This window comes from Enoplosus armatus, chromosome 24, assembly GCF_043641665.1.
Source record: "Enoplosus armatus isolate fEnoArm2 chromosome 24, fEnoArm2.hap1, whole genome shotgun sequence".
NCBI lineage: Eukaryota > Metazoa > Chordata > Actinopteri > Centrarchiformes > Enoplosidae > Enoplosus > Enoplosus armatus.
Genome location: NC_092203.1, coordinates 11,163,589 through 11,189,721, shown reverse-complemented (window position 1 = coordinate 11,189,721; position 26,133 = coordinate 11,163,589). Strand labels below are relative to the sequence as shown.

General features: G+C 40.1%; 2 protein-coding genes across 6 annotated transcripts; both read left to right on the top strand.

Annotated features, from left to right (window-relative positions):
- Positions 1–990: 990 nt before the first annotated feature.
- On the top strand, positions 991–3,069 carry LOC139306919 (growth/differentiation factor 8-like). The gene is made up of 3 exons (XM_070930883.1): positions 991–1,327; positions 1,979–2,349; positions 2,689–3,069. The coding sequence occupies exons 1-3, from the start codon at positions 1,000–1,002 to the stop codon at positions 3,067–3,069; spliced, it is 1,080 nt and encodes a 359-aa protein (XP_070786984.1). The 5' UTR covers positions 991–999.
- Positions 3,070–6,592: 3,523 nt separating this feature from the next.
- Positions 6,593–19,023, top strand: stat1a (signal transducer and activator of transcription 1a). Of its 5 annotated transcripts, XM_070930551.1 has the most exons (25): positions 6,593–6,689; positions 8,475–8,605; positions 9,156–9,300; positions 9,403–9,498; positions 9,857–9,943; positions 10,056–10,134; positions 10,318–10,409; positions 10,505–10,656; positions 11,034–11,192; positions 11,351–11,443; positions 11,731–11,790; positions 11,889–11,909; positions 12,117–12,207; positions 14,159–14,200; positions 14,875–14,964; positions 15,140–15,238; positions 15,438–15,573; positions 15,683–15,738; positions 15,909–16,000; positions 16,089–16,228; positions 16,461–16,649; positions 17,171–17,246; positions 17,372–17,468; positions 17,719–17,760; positions 18,372–19,023. In XM_070930551.1, the coding sequence occupies exons 2-25, from the start codon at positions 8,478–8,480 to the stop codon at positions 18,399–18,401; spliced, it is 2,292 nt and encodes a 763-aa protein (XP_070786652.1). In that variant the 5' UTR covers positions 6,593–6,689; positions 8,475–8,477; the 3' UTR covers positions 18,402–19,023. The 5 variants fall into 5 exon arrangements, with proteins under 5 accessions (XP_070786652.1, XP_070786654.1, XP_070786653.1 ...); XM_070930553.1 differs by lacking the exon at positions 17,719–17,760; XM_070930552.1 differs by lacking the exon at positions 17,719–17,760 and having other exon boundaries at positions 15,906–16,000.
- The last annotated feature ends 7,110 nt before the right edge of the window (positions 19,024–26,133 follow it).

The window sequence follows — 26,133 nt, the reverse complement described above, 5'->3', positions numbered from 1 at the left end:
ATGGGGCATTAAACTGAGCAATAAGAGGTTTTTATATTAATGGAATATTTAAATTAAAACACTATCATCTTAACTTATATTACATTAACAAATGAAATCACAGTGAAGATAAAATCAGGGATTTTTATCTCGGTGTTGATGTTTTCCTGCTGTTAACATTTGGATCATAATTGTGCCTTTAAAGTTGTGTTTAGAAAAAAGTGGGTCATTGCTGTAGTTAGAGAAACTGGTGCCTTCAGAGGGGGTGGGAGTTTGTACAACTCTAAATATAGTGAGACAGTGCTGCTATCTGGTGGAAACATTGCCTGCAACGTACACACAGTAGCCTGTACACAGTTATCACATGCACCTAAACTAAATTTGACTCTTGGCACATGGAAAATAACAGCCAAAATATTTACGTTCTTTATTTCTTGCCTTGAACATTTTGCATGAAAACAATCTCATTTTTTTTCTGTTAAATTTATCTCTTGGTGGTCGACAACTTTACGAGTAAAACAAATGTTTAAAGTACCATAGAAACAAAAGTTCAGTATTGTTTACAGGTTTCGACATGTTACCCAGATTAATTAACCAAGCCGATCCTGCTGAGGTGTCCTTGAGTAAAACAGTGACTGCTGACTTTCCTTTGAATGCTTTATTTCTTGAAAAAAATAATAAAACAAGCTTTGGACATACTTAAGAAGTACCAATAATATCTATCGACAGCTGAAATCTGTCAACAAATAACATTTAGAGTCTTTTGTCTATCATATTTTTTTAAATTATTGAAACAGTAAATCAGTCGTAAAATTAAGACCCATCACAGTCATCAACAAAGTCGTCTTTAATCAGGTTTCATTTAATGAATACAATATTGATCTTAGAATCTTGCTACCTCTTTAAATCTCCCTTCTGATTAAAAAAAGATCATCCTAGCAGCCAATCATAAAGTCCTGAGGCCCGGGGACAGACTCATATCAGACAGCGTCACTGCACTGACCTCTTCTTCTCTCCAGGATGCTCCTCTTTCTCGGCCTGACCGTCTTCTTCTTTGCGGGCTTTTCCATGGAGATGAACCAGACCTCCAAGCTGCTAGCGGAGAGCGGAGAACAGTGCTCGGCCTGCGACTTCCGGGAGCACAGCAAGCAGATGAGGCTCCACAGCATCAAGTCCCAGATCCTCAGCATCCTTCGGCTCGAACAGGCTCCCAACATCAGCCGGGACATGATCCGCCAGCTGCTGCCCAAAGCGCCTCCTCTGACGCAGCTCCTGGACCAGTACGACCCGCGGGTGGAGGAGGAGGACCACGCCACCACGGAGACCATCATCACCATGGCCACCAAGCGTAACTAAACCAAACTAAAAACGCTTTATATGGTCTTTCTTCTTTTTTGTTTTGCACCTTTTCTGAACGTCGTGCGTAAAGGGAGAAGCGTCTCTTCCGCGCCTGAATACTATGCGTAAAGTTTGTTTCCAAGTAGCCAAGCTGAAAACAGGAGACAGTAGACCATGTAGATGTACATAGTTAAAAACTGCTAATACCTGCAGCATTTTGAATCCACACATTTCCCTGAAGAAGCGCACAAACCTGACTCTGCAATCTGACATTTACATTATGAGTATCATGTGTGCAATGCTGATATTTTGTCCTGAGGGTGGTGCAAAATAAAAACTCAAAGCTTGTAAAAAATGCACAGTGAATTATCTGGCAATCTGCCCATTAGATTTAGATTTTCCTTGTGTACAATTGGCTTTTGTGGTCTGATGGTGCTGCTAGAGCAAAGGTCAGGGGGTCATTAAAGTAATTAAGAGTTCATCCTCTGGGGATCATGAATATTTAGAACAAATTTCATGGTAGTCTGTTCAGTAGTTTTGACGTATTTGGCTCTGACTGACGTGTTTGACAAACAGAACAGTTGGACAGTTAGACAAAAGCCAAATGTTCTATCTGTTTGTATGAAACAAGATAATCGAACATTTTAATGATTTCTTCCAGCTAATCCAGTCGCCCAGGACGAGTTGTCCTCCTGTTGTCTGTTCAGTCTCAGTCCAAAGATCCAACCCAAAAACATCCTGCGGGCTCAGCTGTGGGTTCACCTACGGGCGGCCGACATGGTCACCACCGTCTTCCTGCAGATCTCCCGCCTCAAACCTGGGAAGGAGGGAAACAGCACTCGAGTCAGAGTGCGCTCTCTGAAGATCGACACCGATGCCGGCGCCGGCTCCTGGCAGAGTATTGACATCAAGTCTCTGCTGCAGGCTTGGCTGCGTCAACCAGAGACCAACTACGGGATTGAGATCAACGCCTACGACTCCAATGGTAACGATTTGGCCGTTACCTCAGCAGAGCCTGGAGAGGAAGGACTGGTGAGTGCAATCAAAATATTAACTGACAACTTCAAAAGCACATGGGCTTTGGAAGTTTACTGAAGATCCAATTTTCATGCTTTGTTGGCAATGCGGTTAGTGGCGTAATGGGGGCATTTATTAAATCAGGGCCTTGTTCTTCAAATCTGGCTCAACTAATCTAGACTAACATGATGTTGTCCAGCTAAAATTATCCTGTTTAAAACTGCAATTGGAAACTTGCACTCTGGCGACAAATGGAAGGGATAATTCCTGTATTGTCATGTCCAAAAGTCTAGCTTTTTTGGATGCAGGTGGTTTGTCTGTTGCATTGTCAGAACATTTTCACTTTCTTTCCAGCAACCGTTCATCGAAGTGAAGATTCTCGACAGCCCCAAGAGATCCCGCCGTGACTCAGGCCTCAACTGCGATGAGGAGTCTGCAGAGACCCGCTGCTGCCGCTACCCGCTCACTGTAGACTTCGAAGAGTTCGGCTGGGACTGGATCATCGCACCTAAACGCTACCGGGCCAACTACTGCTCAGGTGAGTGTGAGTTCATGCACCTGCAGCAGTACCCACATGCACACCTGGTAAACAAGGCCAACCCGCGGGGCACCGCAGGGCCCTGCTGCACGCCCACCAAGATGTCGCCCATCAACATGCTCTACTTCAACCGCAAGGAGCAGATCATCTACGGAAAGATCCCGTCCATGGTGGTCGACCACTGCGGCTGCTCCTGAGGAGACCTAGGCATCTGCAGGACATCGGCTCGATCATAGAAGCTTTGTTTTCGGCAAAAGTGATGCAAAATTCTAAAAATCTAAACTTAAACCTAGTAGTTTCTGAAAAGGAGCAAAATATCCCACCTACGAAAGAGATGCAAGGAGTATTTTCAAGGACAGGACTCCTAAAGTTGTTTTTAGTTTCTTACTTTGTGCTTTTATAATATATGTATAATATAAAATTTGATATGAGAACCATGATAGAAATCAACAGATATTATTCTAATGGACCAACTAAAGGTCAAGAAGCACAACAAAGATCACAGAATTCTTATGAAATAATCATCTAAACCTTTGCAGTAATATTTCAGTCACAGTGAAACGGAAGTTATAGCATCTTTATCTGCTGGTTTCTGGTACAGATTTCAAGACTTTTCTTGAATATTAACATACGTTAGCATAAAATACTATCATAAGACAAAAGACTTTAAGACTCAGTAACTAGTATAGATAGATAGATAGACTCCTGCTGCTTCCTGTCCTCCTGTCTTATGAAAACGTGTCCTGATTTCAGCCTTGACCAGAACAAACTCTGCTGGGCGTCTTCCATGTGCGCCTTTATTTTGAAAAACATGAACCTAATGACTCTGAGCTGACAGATCGCCCTTCCCTATCCCGAAGCTTGTTTGCAAACTCCTCGCTGTGATCTGCTCTCAAGAGCATCACAGTGATGTAAGAGAGAAAGACACTTTTTTTAAGGACGTTGTTGCAGGTGTGTTGTGATTTTACTCTGTCAATTGTATGTTCTTTGTGGTGGATTGTGTGGCATATTATAAACATGCAAAGTTAATCAGTTTGTCAGCAGTGTTTTAACTCTGTGATGGCTGCCCTGTCGTCCCTTATAGCATCATGACAAGTGATAGGCTGAGAGACCTGTCAATCAAGGCAAGCCTATCCTTGAGGCCTTAAAGTTGAATGCATTTCCAGTGTCATAAAATATCAAAGCTGATTTTTAATGATATTTTACTTCTTCTTCTGTCTTCTTCTCTGCCATTTTGCAATTTCTCCTTCGTGTTTTGTAGCTTGCATGCACTACACGTTTGTAGGATAAAGAGTAACTTGACACCAGACTGAAAAGCAGTATTTGTACACCCTGAAGTACATTCACCGCATGAGGCGTTAATGTAAACTCTGGTACAAGACATCAAATAGTTTATGTTTAACATTGTACATGGTCCCTTACACACGCATGCATCATCCTGTGCATGCAAGTAAGGCATAAGCTACAAACAAGATGAGGACCTGCTCATATAAACATGTCACATCGAGCTACTAGTGGTAGTTCACAATAATTTTCCAGATTTTCCTGTTATAGTCAGAGTGGAGCAGCATCTAGTGGACATTAGAAGGACTGCAGCTGAAGGCACATCAACGCTTTCTTTAGCATTCAGCTGTGTGTGGTGCTTTTCAGTCATACTGGTTTATAGCTGGTAAAAAGATAAGAATTTTATGCAGTTAGGAAGCAATAATACATTGATTTGCATAGCTTCACACCAACACCAGACCTGTGAACTCAACTGCCCAATGGAGGAACTTTAACCATAACCCTCCTTCCATGGAACAAAAACCTCAAGAAAATCAGAACCAGCCTTTGTTGAGAGGGGAGTTATGGAAGTTTTGGATCCATCAGCCAATTACAGTGTGAGGGCAGGAACTCTCAGAGGGAGGTTTGATCTCGATTTGAAGCAGAGTGCAGATGTTGTTGTGCTTCACAGGGGTTTCTGACCCAAAAGTCTTTGTTTTGCAGTTGGAACAGAACGTCCGTGAGTGACACAGTATCACGTTGAACTTTTTTCACATGACAGAACATGTTGCTGAGAAATGTCCATCCAAGTTATTTGGTGCACATGGGTTAGCTTTCCTGCAAAAAAGTGTTATCCTTTTTTTAATTGTTTCATTATTTTTATCTCTCCAAAGGGACAGTTTTCTTTAGATAAGGCAGATTAATACGGAAAAAAACTATGATCTTCATTGCAAAAAAGTAGAATTATTCCACTTAAAATGACTAAATAACATGTTATGGTGGATATTTTTGATATTTTCAGATTTTTAATTGTTACCATAAGAAATTTGAGGATAAGTGCCTTTAAAGAAAGGTAATGACAGAAGAGGATTTGGATGGATATTGTTTGGATGGTGCAAAGCCTGAAGTCAGAAAGTAAACACACTCACTTGAAAATGTAATTCTGTAGAGTAAAAACAGCTCTTAGATTATCTTTGATGCATCTTTGTGTCTTTGAAAGCACCAACAGCCGTTCTTGCATTTACCTGCATTAACATGCGACTAAAATGTCACATTATCACTAATAAAGGCCAAATTGTATGTGACATCATTCAAGGATGTTTCTTTCTCCATGGTTATCTGCTATCAGTGATGTGTGAAATCTGCTTTACACAGGAGTTGTAAAATGTCAACTTTAAATATATATTTTAAAATGTTACTTATTTCTGACACAAGATGGCGCCAGTGTGCTCTGTTTTCAAATTGAGGTAATAAGAACATGACCTTTTAAAAGGGGGTTACATTTTTAAATTGGTCAGAATTCATTCCACCTGTGTGCTTTAGATATTTGCTTCTGTCAGAAGACATGTTTACTGGTGGTGTGTACACTGTATATGTATATGAATCATCATACATGTACTATAAATGCCTAAATTTGGACAAATACATGCATATGACTTGTCAGTTGAAGAATTATTACTCACATGCATGGATTACAGTATGATCACAGTGTGAGAAGTCTATGAGTTAGTTTTCACCTCTAAATTTTTGTCTTATTTGCATAGAAGGTGAGGACCCAAGAGATAACACAACTTAACGTTTTAGGCTAACTTTTCTAGCCTATTAATAATCTTGCAAACTCCTCATATTTATCTTGTGACCAATTAAAAGTTTCCAGAAGTAAGACATGACACATGTAGAAAAAGTGTTTATATCTGTTTTTTATTATCTAACATTTATTTCTTGTTCTTAAATAAAGTCTTATTTTCAAATCATATGTTTTGGAAATTATCTTATTTTCGATAAAATGACCATAGCTATGTGCAGACTGATGTTTATCATAAACTATCATAGGTTTTAGTTTCAGAGTTATGGGTGTCTGGGTTACTTTCTCTTTCTCTGAAAACACGTGGTCACTGTAAGCTCTTATGTTTATTGGCTTTCCCCCCCCCGAAAACTCTACACTATTTTGCTTTTAGTCATTTAAAATATATTTTGCAAATAGTTTGACACCTTTAGAGGCTATGAAAAAATAAAGCGTGTGTTCAGTCTTGATCTCATACTGCTAAATTTACAAGAAAACCAATATACACACTTTGTTTTAAACGTTATTATGGAATGCATGCTAACTGACAGAACAGCCGTTTTCCATCGTTCTGATTGGCTGTCAAAAGTAAAAGGGCGGGCACATGTCACAAATTCTAATCGGTGATTGGCTGAAGCTGTTTCCGTTCTGTTCGACACACTTCATTTACAGAAGTAGGCTGGCACATTCGTTGCACAGTTTTCTAAAAACCTGTACGGCAATAAAACTTAATTTCTGTCAGAAATTACACACGTTTCCTCAAAATAAAAGGTAAGTTTAACAACTTACTTCTTCACGCCGTGACGATATGTAGCTAACGTTAGCCCTGTCTGTTCACTCACGTTTATTGAGATACACATAAGCCAACTAACCTACGAAATTAAGTAACGTTAGCTAGTCGAACTCGTCTTTGCTGACGTTAGTCGATAACGTAAAACGAATAACAACTCTTAGAAAGGCATTAAAGGACAGTTATACGTCGCTAGCTTCCACTTGTATATGCGCTATACCTAACAGCAGTTATTTCTATAAAAATTCCACTTTTTATCGGCGTTTACGGAATCCGTCACCGCCCACCACTTGAAGTCTGAAACGTTAGCTATTAACTGTCCCACATGTCGTCATGACATTTTGTATGTTACACCTGGTGAATTACATGTAGGCCGAATTCAGCAGTGAAAAATATTCACACACCACTTGGAGTCTGAAACGTTAGTTATTAACTGCCAAACTGTCTCAAATGTCGTAATTAATTATATTTTATATGTTACACCAGGTGAATTACATGTAGGCCGAATTCACCAGTGAAAAATAACCATTTGGATAAAGTGTTATGTTTTATTCTATGACGCTGGTATTTATGGCGATATAGAAATCCTTAAAAGAATCACATTTCTTGACCGAATTTGGTTTGCGAAAACTAGCCAGGTGACATCTAGCCAGGTGAGTCCAGGAAGATTTCTGTTGGAGGATATTTTTAGACTCTGCTGGAGGCAGAGTGACACAAGTGGGGGAAATGAAACTTATGAGGACCTCTCCTCCTACATTCACCTTATAATGAAAATAATAATAATATTAATAAGAATATTAATAATAATAATAATAATAATAATAATAATAATAACATTGAGTTATTGAAAATGTTGAATAATACAAAATAAGGTTTGATGCAACAATAACCTTAATTTTTCTCGTTTAGTTGAAGAAGCTTTGAAGAAGTTTTATGAACCTGTTGCAGTTAATCTGTCTAAATATCTTCATCTTTTCAAATGCAAGAATGGGTCAAATCCACGTCTTTCTTTTTTAGGGTGGCTATGTTCTTCAATTAGTTGTCTTGCTTTTTTGGATTTTCCATTAAAAGAGCACAAAATGTTTAACACACGACTCTAAAGTCTCAGATGTTGGACTTTTCATCTAAACCTGAATTAACATCCTCAAACCTCTTGGTTTTAGTTACTGATTTAACAATTTTTCTGTGAGCAGAAATAAGTGAGGCAGGAGCAAGGACTTGGCCCATAGTAATTATCGAGTCAGCAGTTCTGATTTTCAAGTTTCTTTCTCGAAACAAGCAGCTGGTTTGGTGTATTGAGTAAAGAGAGGAGATGGATTTAAACCTTTCACTCTGCTGAAGTGCACTTGAGCAAAACATTGGATTCCTTCAAGTTCCAGAACTCCCTGACCTTTTCACATCTGGGGAAGGAGGGTGGGAAACAGATTAAATTATTGCATTATTCTTATATTTTCAAGGTTTTAAGATGACTTTAGGGATTAGATGAAACTTAATTGATTGCTGTGGGAACACTGGAAGGTTGCAGAGGTAAGAAGGGACAGAATACAACAAAGCAAGCGTAAATTAGATGAGGAAAACATAATGCAGTAGGGAGTTGCAACACCACAATTTCGAAATACAATCATGTTGAGAAATGTGTGAAACTGAAGCCACAGTAGTACTGCACATTGTAATTTGAAGAAGAAATTGCATTCAATTATAAACAGTTATTATATCTTGTAAATGCTGGATCCCTGAACCCTCATGAAGCTGCTCTTGTTCACCAGAAGATGGCGCAGTGGTGCCAGCTCCAGATGCTGGACTGCAAGTACCTGGAGCAGGTGGACCAGCTGTACGATGACTCGTTCCCGATGGACATCCGACAGTACCTGAGCAGGTGGATTGAGAGCATCGACTGGTAAGACGACAAACACTGACTGTTGCACTGTGTGGAAACTTGAGTGACGGGTTTCTGTTTATTTTGATTAATCTTTTTCAATTTATTAGTTAATTGATTGTCTATGTAATGTCAGAAAATGGTGAGTAAACTGCTCATTACAATTTCTCAAAATCAAAGGTGACATCTTTAAATGTCTTGTCTTGTCAAACCAACAGTTTAACTTATTTAAGATATTTAAATTACCTTCTTTTTACTTTAATATCAGAAAAAAGCAGTAAAAGTAAATCCTCACATTTGATAATCTATAATCATTATTATTATCACAATATTCGGCGTCTTTGCCTGAAAAATGACGAAAAGCAAATAAATGATTAATAGATTTATTATTTCAGCTCTTCACTGGTGATGTTGCTTTTCATAATGTTGTGTAGAAAGTAGAAAGATTTGTATTTATTTGAAATATAGAATCATTAATAATTAGATAAATGTAAATTAATTGACATCAGACCTTATCAGTGACCCCTTTAGAATTGGGTTTTCTCTTATTAATGAAGTTATCCATCTTAAGGGACACGGTGGCGTTTCAGGACTCTCTGGCTACCGTCAGGTTCCACGACCTCCTGGCTCAGCTGGACGACCAACACAGCCGCTTCGCCCTGGAGAACAACTTCCTGCTGCAGCACAACATCCGCAAGATTAAGAGGAACCTGCAGGTCAGACCCTGGACCCAGCTGGACCAGAGACTAATCTCTTTGTGTCATGCGTAGTAGTTTAGTTGGTGATGAATTCTAAATGTAGAGCGATTGTCTCACCAGGATCGGTTCCAGGAAGATCCGGTCCACATGGCCATGATCATCTCCAGAAACCTAAAGGAGGAGCAGAAGATCCTGGCCACTGCGAAAAGTGCCGAGGTAAAACCTGCAGCTCAGAACATCTTTTATCTTTTTAAAAAATGTCTTAGAATAGAGTCACTGTAGTGGAATACAATCCACTGACTGTAAATGTTTTAATTGTTTTATAACGAGTGAAATATTCAAAGCCAAAACACCTTTTTTATTGCTTTACTGCACTAAATATAAATATAATATGTTCAATTGGTACACTTCGAGTTAATTGATTTTAACAAATTATCTACTTTTAATCAGTGCACAGCAGGTCAGCAGACCATGTAAAATGTGCATGATAAATTAACACTCAACACAACTAATTGTCCCAAAGCTTTTTTTCTACTAAAACTTTATTAGTAAAGTGTCCCCTTCCTGTCTGCAGCAGGAGGGTGAGGTGACGGTGTCGGCCATGGTGGTGGAGAAACAGAAGCTGGACAACAAAGTGAAGGAGATGAAAGACAGAGTCCAGGTAAGACGAAATGGAATAAGAACTCCGTCACAGGAATCTGGTCTTTTCTTTTTCTTGATGTGATGCACCTGAGGATCAGATTTTAGTACAATCTTTAAATCTTCTTCCTCAGATGGCGGATCAGAATATTAAGAACCTAGAAGATCTGCAGGATGAGTACGACTTTAAAATCAACACTCTGAAGAACAGAGGTGAGAAAAATGTCTCACAAATTGGAGAAACTGGTGTACATGTAAATATTTGATGTTTTGTTAAGTTGTGATTCCCTGGGGGGGTCGGTCATATGTTTTCTTCTACAGTAAGAAAAAGTATAGAAAAAGATAGTTAAGCTAAGCTAAGACAAGCTAAACTCTGATTTATTTGTGTTTCTGTAGAGAATGAAATGAACGGCATGACACCAAAGGAGCTGGAGAAAGAGAGGATGACAGTTGGGAGGATGGGCTTTGACCTGAAAGCCAAACGACAGGTGAGCAGACGGAGACGTGTTGATACTGAGAAGTTTGGTGAAATGATGTGAAATGAACGAGCTGTTTGTGAAATGCTGTCCTCACTGTTTGTCAGGACGTGGTGATCCAGCTGACCGACCTCCTGAACGTCAGTCAGGCGTTGCTGTCAGACCTGATCTCTGAGGAGCTGCCCGAGTGGAAGCAGCGGCAGCAGATCGCCTGCATCGGCGGGCCGCCCAACGCCTGCGTGGACCAGCTGCAGAACTGGTGAGACTTCCTGCGTCCACAACAACAACAACAACAACAACAACAACAATCAAACAAACAACAACAACAACAGATAAATAAACAAATACCCCTCCTCCTCTCTCCTCCTTCCTCGTCCTCCTCCACCTCTTATATTTCTACTCTTCCTCCTTCCTCCACCCCCTCCTCTTCCTCCCTCCTCCTCCTCATCCTCTCTCCTCTTCATCTTCCTCATCCACTTACTCCTCTTTCCTCCTCCTCCTCATCTCTCTCTCTCTTCCTCCCTCCTCCTCTCTCCTCCTTCCTCTTCTTTCTCCCCCCTCCTATATTTCTACTCCTCCTCCTCCCTCCACCTCTACCTCCTCCTCTTCATCTTCCTCGTCTTCCTCCTCCTGCAGGTTCACAGCCGTAGCAGAGAGTCTCCAGCAGGTTCGTCAGCACCTGAAGAAGCTGCAGGAGTTGGAGCAGAAATTCACCTACGACAGCGACCCCATCACACAGAAAAAGGCTTTCTTGGAGGCCCGAGCTCTGGAACTCCTCAAGAACCTCCTCTCCAAGTAGGGAACGTCTTACATGCAAGTTATTCATCTCCTTATTATTGATTAAAAAATAAATATTTAAAATAATGTTTTTTGTCTGTAGTAGTCTTGGAATCAAAATGTACGAAACAATAATGTGTGTGTGTGTGTGTGTGTGTGTGTGTGTGTGTGTGCAGCTCTCTGGTTGTAGAGAGGCAGCCCTGCATGCCCACCCACCCACAGAGACCCCTGGTGCTGAAAACAGGTGTCCAGTTCACTGTGAAACTCCGGTAAGAAACAAAAAAAAACACATTACTGATGTCAAAACTGAGCTTCAACTTAAATTTTTTTTTCTTTTTTCTGCTTTGTGTTATGAATTTATCCTGTTTTTGTGTGAAAAATGACCCAAATAAAACATCAAGAACAACGTGCAGAGACAATATCTGTTATTACAGGAAGTCATTTCATCCTATTTCTTAAATAATGTATGGTTTGTTTTCAAGCCCGCTCTTCCTCTGCAGATCTGCATCATTTCCTGTTTCAGTTGAATATCTTGTTTTTGTTTCTGTTCTCTCAGGTTCCTGGTGAAGCTGCAGGAGTTTAACTACCAGCTGAAAGTCAAGGCTGTGTTTGATAAGTAAGCTGCGGTCAAAGGTTCATTTACTTGCTTAAAACTGTTGATACCTGCATGTGTTTGAACGTGTTGTTAAATAAATCTCTTCACTTTTCCTCCAGAGATGTTACAGAGAAGAAAGGGTACGTCTCAAAACTATGTACACACACACACACACACACACATTCAAGTATGTCTCAAGTAATACTATCACAACTACATCTACTGTGGATACTTCCACTTATAGTATTATTATTAAGTAAACATAAATTAGGACAGTGATATGAAAATGTTGAATAAATGATTGTTAACCTAATTAATTGACTTATCGATGTCGTGGCTAATCTCAGGTTTCGGAAGTTCAACATTTTGGGGACAAACACCAAAGTTATGAACATGGAGGAGTCGAACGGCAGCCTGGCAGCCGAGTTCAGACATCTGGTAAGAAGAGTGTTTTTCGCTTTAGATACAGTGCATCCGGAAAGTATTCACAGCGCTTCACTTTTTCCACATTTTGTTATGTTGCAGCCTTATACCAAAGTGGATTAAATTCATTTTTTTCCTCAAAATTCTACACACAACACCCCATAATGACAACGTGAAAAAAGTTTATTTGAGATTTTTGCAAATTTATTAAAAATAAAAAACCTGAGAAATCACATGTACATAAGTATTCACAGCCTTTGCTCAATACTTTGTTGATGCACCTTTGGCAGCAATTACAGCCTCAAGTCTTTTTGAATATGATGCCACAAGCTTGGCACACCTATCTTTGGGCAGTTTCACCCATTCCTCTTTGCAGCACCTCTCAAGCTCCATCAGGTTGGATGGGAAGCGTCGGTGCACAGCAATTTTCAGATCTCTCCAGAGATGTTCAATCGGATTCAAGTCTGGGCTCTGGCTGGGCCACTCAAGGACATTCACAGAGTTGTCCTGAAGCCACTCCTTTGATATCTTGGCTGTGTGCTTAGGGTCGTTGTCCTGCTGAAAGATAAACCGTCGCCCCAGTCTGAGGTCAAGAGCGCTCTGGAGCAGGTTTTCATCCAGGATGTCTCTGTACTTTGCTGCATTCATCTTTCCCTCTATCCTGACTAGTCTCCCAGTTCCTGCCGCTGAAAAACATCCCCACAGCATGATGCTGCCACCACCATGCTTCACTGTAGGGATGGTATTGGCCTGGTGATGAGCGGTGCCTGGTTTCCTCCAAACGTGACACCTGGCATTCACACCAAAGAGTTCAATCTTTGTCTCATCAGACCAGAGAATTTTGTTTCTCATGGTCTGAGAGTCCTTCAGGTGCCTTTTGGCAAACTCCAGGCGGGCTGCTATGTGCCTTTTACTAAGGAGTGGCTTCCGTCTGGCCACTCTACCATACAGGCCTGATTGGTGGATTGCTGCAGAGATGGTTGTCCTTCTGGAAGGTTCTCCTCTCTCCACAGAGGAACTCTGGAGCTCTGACAGAGTGACCATCGGGTTCTTGGTCACCTCCCTGACTAAGGCCCTTCTCCCCCGATTACTCAGTTTAGATGGCCGGCCAGCTCTAGGAAGAGTCCTGGTGGTTCCGAACTTCTTCCACTTACGGATGGTGGAGGCCACTGTGCTCATTGGGACCTTCAAAGCAGCAGAAATTTTTCTGTAACCTTCCCCAGATTTGTGCCTCGAGACAATCCTGTCTCGGAGGTCTACAGACAATTCCTTTGACTTCATGCTTGGTTTGTGCTCTGACATGCACTGTCAACTGTGGGACCTTATATAGACAGGTGTGTGCCTTTCCAAATCATGTCCAATCAACTGAATTTACCACAGGTGGACTCCAATTAAGCTGCAGAAACATCTCAAGGATGATCAGTGGAAACAGGATGCACCTGAGCTCAATTTTGAGCTTCATGGCAAAGGCTGTGAATACTTATGTACATGTGATTTCTTAGTTTTTTATTTTTAATGAATTTGCAAAAATTAAAAAAAAACTTTTTTCACATTGTCATTATGGGGTGTTGTGTGTAGAATTTTGAGGAAAAAAATTAATTGAATCCATTTTGGAATAAGGGTGTAACATAACAAAATGTGGAAAAAGTGAAGCGCCGTGAATACTTTCCGGATGCACTGTACTTTGATATATTTTTATTGTTCAATAAAATAAGGCATTCAATTGTGGTGGGTTTTAATTTTTGAGAGTTTTTGATTATTTAGATTTAGCTAGTGGATAAATCATTTCACAGTGGGATTAGAAAACTTAAATGTTATAAAACTGTAATTTTGATGAGGAATGCAGCTGGCGGGTTAAAACGTTCAAATAAAAACCACACACATCAAAAACTGGCTGAAGTTGAAACGTGTGAAACAAAGTCTTGTAAAAACCTGTGTCTCTAACTTGTTCTTGTTCACCACGCAGCAACTGAAAGAGCAGAAAGTTGCCGGCAACCGAACAAATGAGGTAAGAGCCTCAGTGATCCTGCTGATGTTGTCAAGAGAAATACTTGCTCTGGTCTTCATGAGAAAACAAAACAAGATATTTATCAAAGTATCCGAAAATAACAAGAAAATGAATCTTGAGATAACTTGTCATATCTGTTTTTTATGTAAAATCTTCATCTGAAAAGTAACTAAAGAAGGCAGATTAATGCAGTGAAGTTAAAGTAAATTTGCCTCTGAGATTTAGTGGAGTAGAAGTATCATAAAATGGAATATAAATACTCAAGTACCTCAAAACTGTACCTAAGTAAAGTACTTGAGTAAATGTACTTAGTTACTTTACACCACTGGTTAGAGGGCAAGAAGATTAAGAATAAAAATGAGGAGGAGAAAAATGAATGTTAAATCTACTCTTAACATGAAAGCGTGCAGATTGAGCATGGAGACAATGAGACACTAATTTCTCTATAAACAAAAACCTTATTTCTAGTCTCTTATTAATCATCAACAACTTTCAAGTATTCAGTTAATGATGTGTGTTGCAGAAGAGCTTTACAATTTTATCTAATACAAATTTTTTTGTCGATTTTAGGTCTAAAAGAAGCATAATTACTTTGCGTACAAAACTCGAGTTTTGTCGTGTGTTTTTTATTTTTTGTGTGAGCTGAGTGTGTGTGTGTGTGTGTGTTTGTTCAGGGTCCTCTGATCGTCACAGAGGAGCTTCACTCGCTCAGTTTTGAGTCGGAGCTGCAACTCAACCAGTCGGGACTCAACATCAAACTGGAGGTGAGACCAGACGACAGAAACTCAACACAAACATTACATACTCTATGTTGTCGGAGATTATTCACTGGGACACTCTACAGTCTTCCCTTCCTGGGAAAAATGAAAGACTGGCTTCTTATTTACTCTGGATTTTGATGTGAGGTTGTTGTTGTTGTTGTTGTTGTTGTTGTTGTAGGCCATGTCTCTGCCTGTTGTGGTCATCTCTAACGTATGTCAGCTGCCCAGCGGCTGGGCCTCCATCCTCTGGTACAACATGTTGACCACAGAGCCCAAAGTGAGGACACACACACACACACACACACAAATAGATTTTAGCTCTTTTATAACCAACATTAAGGTGTCCTTGCTACAAATGTTTATGTTGTCTTCATGAAATATACGATTTTTATCAAATATTGGCTTTAAAAATCCTTGTCAGGAATGTTTGACATGCATATTAATTAAGTTTCCTCTTCTTCTCTCCTCATCCTCAGAATCTGAAGTTCTTCCTCACTCCTCCACCGGCGAAGTGGTCTCAGCTGTCCGAGGTTCTCAGCTGGCAGTTCTCCTCCGTCACCAAGCGAGGCCTGAACCAGGAGCAGCTCAACATGCTAGCTGACAAACTGCTCGGTAAAACCCAAAAACCCAACTAAAGCCACACATCCACAGCTTGATTCAACCAAAGCTCATACTAATGATAAAATGAAGTGTAATGTAAACCCTGACTGTTTCTCTGTAGGAGCCAAAGCCCAGAGGAACCCAGAGGGACAAATCCCCTGGACCAAGTTCTGCAAGGTGAGCTGGTTTTTAATTAAAAATATAGTAAACTCTGAGGACTTTTATGATTCGACATGATCTTATTTTTTCAGGTTTGTATTTTATTTTATACTTATTTTATTCTTTCTGCTACATGTCTGCATTGTATCTTTGCTAAACTAAACCCCTTTTCATTTGTCCTGCAGCAGAGTGCCAATGAGAAAGCTTTTCCCTTCTGGCTGTGGATCGAAGGAATCCTGGATGTGATTAAAAGACATCTGCTGTCCCTCTGGAACGACGGGTGAGCGCTGTTGTGATTGTGCTACAACATCCACAGGGAGAGGAGTAAACCTTTCTCAGTGTGTGAGTGTTTTTCTGTCTGTGTGCAGCTCCATCATGGGCTTCATCAGTAAGGAGAGGGAGAAGGCTCTGCTGAGTGACAAGTGTCCTGGTACCTTCCTGCTCCGGTTCAGTGAGAGCAGCAGGGAGGGAGCTATCACCTTCACCTGGATCGAACATGATGTCCACGGTGAGCAAAGATTTTGAATTTTTGCTTAAAAGAATAAAACGATGATTTGATTATCAAAATAGTGGTCAGAAGTCAACACATAGGGACTAGACAGGAGGTTTAAAGATGCTGTTGGGAAACATAAGGTGGATATTACTCATCCATGATGATCAACTTTTTCTAATCAATAGGGGTTAAAGGTTAAAGTTTGAGTTGAAGAGCAGGTTTTTAACGCATCTCTTTCTGAAACCAGACAAGCCGCTCTTCCACTCTGTGGAGCCGTACACAAAGAAGGAGCTGTCCGCCGTCTCTCTGCCCGACATCATCCGCACCTACAAGGTGATGGCCGCCGAGAACATCCCCGAGAACCCGCTCCGCTTCCTCTACCCCAACATCCCAAAAGACAAGGCCTTCGGGAAGTACTACCCCAAACCCACAGAGAGTAAGTCACTAAAATCCAGTGGTACATTTACTACATTTGAATACTGAAGCTACTGAAGCTTTTTTTTTTTATGCAAATGAACTTATTTACTTAAGTATTATTGTATTATAGTATTCTTATTCTTCCTTGTTCCAAGCTACAGACATTCATTTCTAGAGCATTTATTTTTGCAACTTATTTATTTAAATTACAAACACAAATCTCCCTACTGCCACCACATTCACAATATATTATATACAGTATAAAAAAACACCATCAAACACTTTAGATTTTCTGCATAATTTTGATACTTTCAGTAAATTTTGCTGTCAATACTTCAGTACCTATTCAGTATTTTTATAGTGTGGTATCACTACTTTTACTAGTAAAGGATCTGAACACTTTTTCCACCACTGCCAAACTCCACCCAACTGATTACTTTACACACTGTTTGTTTAATTTACCCAGTAACAATATGTGTAACATTTTTATACAAAACTTTCAAATTTTTAAAGTTTAATCTGTGTTTAACTGACTTCCAGCTTCGGAGCCCATGGACTGCGAGAACCCAGAGAGGACCGGCTACATGAAGACGGAGCTCATATCCGTCTCAGAAGTGTAAGCAGAGAAATCATCAGTCACAAAAACATATTTATGATTATTAATGTGATACATTTTGTTAGTTACAGATTGAACAGAGTGAGGTAATGTAATGTGGAGGTTCTTCTGTCCTGTTGGTCCAGACATCCGTCCAGACTGCAGGACAACATGATGCCGATGTCTCCTGACGACTACAAGGCTTTGTCACAGTATGTCAGCCCCAGAGACATCGACGCTGTGGTGAGTACCGAACCAGAACCAACTCAGCCTTAATATAAGATCCATGGCGCAAAAATGGTGAGCGATTGTGTGATGACCTCTACTCAATACTGTCCCTGAACACATCCTGCGTAGACGTAGATATTTCCCCTATTAATTTATCCCGTGATGTGACTGGACTTTTTTTTTAAGGCGTCTGCTCTGTGTGATGTCTGTCCAGTTGTAAATCCTGCTGTCTGTCTGTCTCTGTTTTTCTTCTTCCTGCTTTCAGACAATCAATCTGATTTCTGGATTGGGAGAGTTTGACGTTCAGGTAGATGCAGGTTTAATCTGTTGCTGTACACTGAATACTGGAGCATATCATTACACTAACTGTTGTGGCTTTCCCTCCACCGATACCATCATTTGCTCTATTTTGCATTATAGCACTTAAACCACGGCCCGCTTAACTAAAGTGTGCTGCTAACATCACAGCAATGTCCAACCAAAGATTAATCGATTCAACTGTTTTGATAATTGCTGAATTAAAAAACAGTTTACGGATTGATACGGAAAGATTTTATGGGGGTTTTTTTGTCCTATAATAGTAAACTGAATATCTTTGGATTTTGAGAAAAGGATTCTGAATGCTTATATTAATGAAAAATATAACAGACATTTTTCATGATTTTTATAGACAAAGCAATGAAAATAATAATAGTTGCATCCCTATTATTATTAATTTAATTTGTTACTGACTGTGTTAGCTGGATTGCCTGCAGCTGCATGTGGCTGACGTAAAGACTCACTAGTAGTTAGTCACTTTCAGATACTAAATTATGTTGTTCGTCTTCATGTCTAACAAAACAATGCCCATCCTTTGCTTGTAAGCTACAGTTCTTACTTTGTGTCTCAGTGCCTTTTTTTTCCTTCTTCTCTTCCCAGATGAGTGCAGAGTTTCAGGACGAAAACTGAGTTTCTTGACTTCATCCACGTCTTCACACTGTACTTTCTCTCAGACTTTTTGTTTCTTCAGAGGTCATAAGATCTCAGTTGATCATGTAATATGCTCTGAATGATGTTGTAGACCTTGAAACTCTCCTTTTAACTTTGGATTCAGGTCAGTACAGTAACCAATCAGCTTGCAGGAACAGTGGAGAGACTAAAGCCCCAGGACATGATTAACATTATAAGGGGAGGTGGGTAATCAAATATCCACTTTAATTACAGGATGTGGTCTGTATTAAACATTCAGTAGGAAAAGATCAGAAGCTTCCACAGGGGGGCGACAGAGAGTTGAAGGCAAAGATACTGTATGAGGGTGAATTTGAGTAAAATAACTCCTTTTTAGAGTCATACCTCAGTTACATCTGAACACACAGACATGAAACATGTATTGAATCATTCAGTGTGCCTTGCACTTCCCGAGGATATTATTCTTATTATCATTATCTCTGATGTCAGGGCTGATAAGAGAATAGCAGTACCTACATGTAGCGGACATTACAACAGCACATCTGATCATTTCTTTCTGCCATCTTTTTGGTTCCCAAATAGGCCTATATTTTAGTTTAGTGTATTTTAGTTTATTTGCACACACACACACACACACACATATATATATATATATATATATATATACTACCGTTCAAAAGTTTGGGGTCACCCAGACAATTTTGTGTTTTCCATGAAAAGTCACACTTTTATTTACCACCATGAGTTGTAAAATGAATAGAAAATATAGTCAAGACATTGAGAAGGTTAGAAATAATGATTTGTATTTGAAATAATAATTTTTTCCTTCAAACTTTGCTTTCGTCAAAGAATCCTCCATTTGCAGCAATTACAGCATTGCAGACCTTTGGCATTCTAGCTGTTAATTTGTTGAGGTAATCTGGAGAAATTTCACCCCACGCTTCTAGAAGCCCCTCCCACAAGTTGGATTGGCTGGATGGGCACTTCTTGCGTACCATACGGTCAAGCTGCTCCCACAACAGCTCAATGGGGTTTAGATCTGGTGACTGCGCTGGCCACTCCATTACAGATAGAATACCAGCTGCCTGCTTCTTCTCTAAATAGTTCTTGCACAATTTGGAGGTGTGCTTTGGGTCATTGTCCTGTTGTAGGATGAAATTGGCTCCAATCAAGCACTGTCCACAGGGCATGGCATGGCGTTGCAAAATGGAGTGATAGCCTTCCTTATTCAAAATCCCTTTTACCCTGAACAAATCTCCCACCTTACCAGCACCAAAGCAACCCCAGACCATCACGTTACCCCCACCTTGCTTGACAGATGGCGTCAGGCACTCTTCCAGCATCTTTTCAGTTGTTCTGCGTCTCACAAATGTTCTTCTGTGTGATCCAAACACCTCAAACTTCGATTCGCCCGTCCATAACACTTTTTTCCAATCTTCCTCTGTCCAATGTCTGTGTTCTTTTGCCCATATTAATCTTTTTCTTTTATTGGCCAGTCTCAGATATGGCTTTTTCTTTGCCACTCTGCCCTGAAGGCCAGCATCCCGGAGTCGCCTCTTCACTGTAGATGTTGACACTGGCGTTTTGCGGGTACTATTTAATGAAGCTACCAGTTGAGGACCTGTGAGGCGTGTATTTCTCAAACTAGAGACTCTAATGTACTTATCTTCTTGCTCAGTTGTGCAGCGAGGCCTCCCACTTCTCTTTCTACTCTGGTTAGAGCCTGTTTGTGCTGTTCTCTGAAGGGAGTAGTACACACCGTTGTAGGAAATCTTCAGTTTCTTGGCAATTTCTCGCATGGAATAGCCTTCATTTCTAAGAACAAGAATAGACTGTCGAGTTTCACATGAAAGTTCTCTTTTTCTGGCCATTTTGAGCGTTTAATCGACCCCACAAATGTGATGCTCCAGATACTCAACCTGCTCAAAGGAAGGTCAGTTTTATAGCTTCTCTAACCAGCTAAACTGTTTTCAGCTGTGCTAACATGATTGCACAAGGGTTTTCTAATCATCCATTAGCCTTCTGACGCAATGAGCAAACACATTGTACCATTAGAACACTGGAGTGATAGTTGCTGGAAATGGGCCTCTATACACCTATGTAGATATTACACCAAAAACCAGACATTTGCAGCTAGAATAGTCATTTACCACATTAGCAATGTATAGAGTGTATTTCTGATTAGTTTAAAGTTATCTTCATTGAAAAAAACAGTGCTTTTCTTTCAAAAATAAGGAAATTTCTAAGTGACCCCAAACTTTTGAACGGTAGTGTATATATATATATATATATATCAAAAAAAAGACCACAGCGACCCACTTTAAAATACAAGTTCACAGAACAACAGCAGGTAATTGCAGCTGTACATATGGTATGTGCTCCAGAAGGATTCCCACCTCCCCTAGAGAGGTAAATCCAGTCCAAATGGCGCTTAAATCGAGTTTGAACATAATCTGTCACTTTATTTGTGTATATATATTTTTTGTTATTGAATGTAAACTCCCCAGTAATCCCAGCTGTAAAACAGTGAAATTTAAGAATGATTCTGCATGCCTTCGTCTTTGTTGCAGCAATAATGCAAAAACACACTGATTCATTGGAAATTGTATATTAAAAGTATGATTTTATGTTTGTGGAAAAATGAAAACAAACTTGCATGTCCTGTAGCACTCAACCTGAGCTTTTTATTTAAGTGACTGTATCATTAGCTGTGGTTTCCATGAAGGTGATGAAACGGTGGGAGTGCTGAAGCAATTAAACCACTTACTGAGTTATGTGTATTCTTGAAGAAAGTTGCTGCTGATTATATGAAAAGTAGAAATCAAATGTCCTGTTACTGGACATAATCCCATGAAAGTCAGCTCTAGTATCAAAAACTTCTCACCAAAAATGTTTTACAAATACAGCAATTAAAGTAGTTGCTGAGGTGAAATTTGAGATCCAACACCCAGATAAAAGAATGAAGACCTTACTGAACAAGGTGCGCAGGGTGTTGGAGGCCTTTGTCTGTGTTTTGAGGCTGTGGGTTCAACCCCTGCTTTTATCTGAGACTTTTTAAGTTAGCCGTCTAAAGGAAAAAGTAAAAAACTCTAGGAGAGAGTAGTGAATTGTCTCAAATGAAATGTCTCAGTCTGTTAGGAGACTGATCAGAGGGTCTGAGGTTGTATTTTCAATTCTTATGAAACTCTGTGAATTTTAAAGTCCAACACCCAAATTGAAGAAATAAAAGCGCCCAGAGAACAAACCTAAAGGCAAAGGGGACTCAGTGGCGTGGTGGGTTCGTTCATGGCTGCAAAATTCAAGCAGCCGCAGTGTCTGGTTCAAATCCCACTGGTGCCTGATACCTGGAGCATTACCTCACTGGTGGTGTCTGAGGGAGGGGCTTCATTATATCATAAATGTGCTTTGGAACATTACTGACCGTCAGCCATTTTAACTGGAGGTGACGAGGATGGTAGCACATGCTACAAATGTTTGGGTAAGTGCGATTGCTTTTCAATCAATTTAAATGTATAAAGAAATAAGATTGACTGTGTAGTTCTTTCATTAACTTGTACATTACGTCAGTATGCAAACTGAACTAACCACAAATTACATTTAACTAAGTTAGCATGCTTTAATCCCACATGTTCTAGTGTTTGGCTAAAGCTAACATGCTAGGTAACTGTGTACCGACTGACAATTGTCAATTAAGTAGCATGTAGCATGTTAGCTTTAGCCAAACAATCGAACATGTGGGATTAAAGCACGCTAACTTAACAGCTAAATGTCATTCCTGGTTAGCTCAGTATGCATACTGACATAACTTACACGTTAATGAAAGAACTACACATTCAATCTTATTTCTTTAAACGTTCAAATTGAAACGCAATCGCACCCACCCAAACGTTTGTAGCATGTGCTCCCCCCCTCGTCACGTCCTGGCAAAATGGCCGACTGTCAAACAGGAAGTGACAGAATCCAAGTCAATTTATACAAGGGGAGCCCGGACTGTACTAAGTGGGGTAGAGTACAGAGGGGTGTTTAATCTAGTCTTTTTTGTTTGTTTTTATCGTTGTCATAATTGTTTTTACATGAAAATATTGTACATATGGATTAATTAAAGGAAGAATAACTTTACAAATTTGAACACTTTCTGAAATACAGGCCATTTGTTCCCTTTCAGTCAGAGACACTCACCACTGTCCAGACCCTTCAGGTCCTCTCTGACCTGCTCACTCTGTTCATTCAGCAGTCTGGACAGAAAACATGAACATTTGCTAAACACATTAAGTTTTGTCGTCGTCCCACATGAGTCTCTGCTGCTCCAATAAGACAGACCCTAGTTTAGACTGTCGGAGGAAGAGAAGTGACAATAAATGAAAGGTGCCAATTCTTTAGCTCCTTTTCTGGCTATTAAGTTTAGTTCAAAATGTGGTTTGGACTTTGAAGTCAAAGCAGGGCTTGGACACACAAGTTCCACGTTTAAATAGAGCTGGTCTTAAATCTTCTAAAAACCCTAGGGTTAGGGTTAACATATTAACAGCATGACCGTGCAGGATTACGTGTCTAAACCAATAAATGAAGTGAGTTAGTTCCTAAAGGAAGTAGTCAATAAGATCTGCAGTCCACATGCGTGGCTGATGGTGGCACTGGATGAAAAGTTCGGATCAACAACGTAATGACAGCTCATCCTGATTCTTTGTAAACAATAAAACATCGCCACAGCCACATATCTGTTGAGTGTTTGTTTTGCCATCCAGAAGGTGTTGTCCATCTTCCTGAATCGATGTGAATGCAGCATAAGTCAAGTGTCCAAAGGTGGAAAAGTCTACAGGAATTTTTTTGGTCGCGCCTCAGACCAAATAGCTCAGGGAGATAAAAGACTGACCTGATGTTCACAGGTCGTGAGTTCAATCCCTGCTTTAACTTTTAAGTCAAGTGTCCAATGGTGATAAAGTCTACAGGAATTGTTTTACTCGCGCCTCAAACCAAATAGCTCAATGTGATAAAAGACTGACCTGGTGTTCACAGGTCGTGAGTTCAATCCCTGCTTTAATCTGAGAATTTTTATGTTAGGAAAAAGTTAAAACCTCTAAAACACATTTTTACAGTGTCAAATCAAATAGCTCAGGCTGTTAGATGACTGACTAGAAGTCAGAAGGTTGTGAGATCCATCCCTTTGCTGATTTTTTAAGGTCAATGTCTAAAGGAAAGAGTAAAAAGCTCTAAAACAAATAATACAGAGTGTCTGATCAAATAGCTCAAGCTGTTAGATGACTGACTTGAAGTCAGAAGGTTGTGAGATCAATCCCTTTGCTGATTTTTTAAGTTCAATGTCTAAAGGAAAAAGTAAAAAGCTCTAAAACAAATAACACAGAATGTCTGATCAAATAGCTCAGGCTGTTAGATGACTGACTTGAAGTCAGAAGGTTGTGAAATCAATCCCTTTGCTGAATTTTTAAAGTCTGTCACCCAAAGTGAAGAAATAAAAGCGCCCAGAGAAGAGCCTCATTTGCGCTACGATTTGGTGGCGTAATGGATAACGTTGCGACTGGAAGATAGACGGGGTTTGAGTGATGGTTCGACTCCCCCGTGTCCCGGACATTTCTACGGAAAACGAAGACCAGAAGATGGCCGTTGCTGATGAAGACCAGAAGATTGTAGAAGACCAGAAGACGGCCGGTGTGACAGAAGACCAGAAAATCACCATTTCCTACAGAAGACCAGAAGTTGACCGGTGTGACACAAGACCAGACCAGACGAGCGAAGACCAGAAGATGGCCGGTGTGACAGAAGACCAGATGTTGGCCGGTGTGACAGAAGACCAGACCAGACGAGCCGAGCGAAGACCAGAAGTTGGCCGGTGTGACAGAAGACCAGACCAGACGAGCCGAGCGAAGACCAGAAGATGGCCGGTGTGACAGAAGACCAGAAGTTGGCCGGTGTGACAGAAGACCAGACCAGACGAGCCGAGCGAAGACCAGAAGTTGGCCGGTGTGACAGAAGACCAGACGAGCCGAGTGAAGACGGAAGTTGCACCAAGAGATAACGACGGGAACAAAGATGAGGATAGAAGGAAAACAAACATTGAGGTTTTTTTTTTTTCTCATTTTCAATATGAATAATGTTTTGTAACATGACCCCCTCCCCCTCCCTGGATGGGAGCACATGCTCCACACATTTGGGTTAATGCAGTTGCATTTCAATCAATTTGAACAAATAAAGAAAAGAGATTGAATGTGTAGTTCTTTCATTAACTTGTAAATTATGTCAGTATTCAAACTGAACTAACCACAAATTGCATTTAGCTAAATTAGCATGCTTTAATCCCACATGTTCTGTTGTTCAGCTAAAGCTAACATGCTAAGATTCAAACTGACATTTTCTGATGTTTTTCAAACTTATGGACTTGTGAGGAACCGATTTACCTAAATGTTCACGTAGTTGATTATCAATCAATCATCCAGGTAACTGGCTACAGCCGCATGTTACGGTGATTGACAATCAACAACATGAACGTTTAGGAGATAACGCGTCGCGACAAATCAAGTAAATCGGTTCCTTTCAATTCCAACAAGTCCATAAGTTTGAAAAACAGCAGAAAATGTCAGTCAACAAGGCCAGGTCCTCTGAAGCTTAGCATGTTGGCTTTAGCCAAACAACAGGACATGTGGGATTAAAGCATGCTAACTTAACTAACAGCTAAAGTCATTTGTGGTTAGTTCAGTTTGCATACTGACATAACTATAAGTTAATGAAAGAACTACACATTCAGTCTTATTTCTCTATACCTTCAAATTGATTGAAATGCAATTGCACTCACCCACATTTTGGTAGCATGTGCTCCCATCCTCGTCACCTCCAGGCAAAATGGCCAACTGTCAAACAGGAAGTGGAACAACTCAAATCAATTTATACAAGGGGAGCCCGGACTGTACTAAGTGGGGTAGAGAACAGAGGGGGTTGTTTGGTTGTTGTCAGACGTCAGACAATCTTACTAAGCTTCAAAACCTGCAAAAATACAGACACCCAATGGATTTTTATAACTTTTATTAAATGTTTGATCTGTGAATAAATATCTGAACTGCCTGCGACAGCCTGATCTGAAGCAGCATAAATATACATGAAGAAGAAAGAGAAGGACACCAAACACGTTACATTCAGACACTTGAGTCGCAGCTGCAAACAGAGATCACTTCATATCACAGACGACAGCTGAGTGAGAGGAGCTGCAGGTCGGGATCACTTCATTTCCAATCATTACTTTTCTATTGCTAATTGTTCCTTAAAATATTGCAATTTTTAGGTTCAGTTTTGTGCTTCTTTTCAATCTCCTTTAAATGAACTGATCCCAACCTGAGGAATAAAAAAACGTATCCTACATTTGAACAGAATCTGGATTGTGGATTGTTAATATCGCTGGTTCAGTTCGTTTGTACAGAAAACAACATCCAAACTTCCAACACGCTACAAACACACAAAACCTCTGGAAAAACAAAACATCTGCATGTTACAGATAAAAAGAAACAATCCGTCTGCATTATAAAGCTCCTTCTGTTGTGTTTTCAGTGTTTCCTGAGTCCTCTGCAGGAACAAGTGTTTACATACAAACCATCATAATTCATGTGATACATTACAGTCAACACATTCTCTGCACTAAAAGCCTTGATTTTTAAAATAAGATAAAAGCTTAAGATTGATTTCAATGATAATAATCAGGAGTGTTTCAGCTGAAATGAGAGGAAGTGAT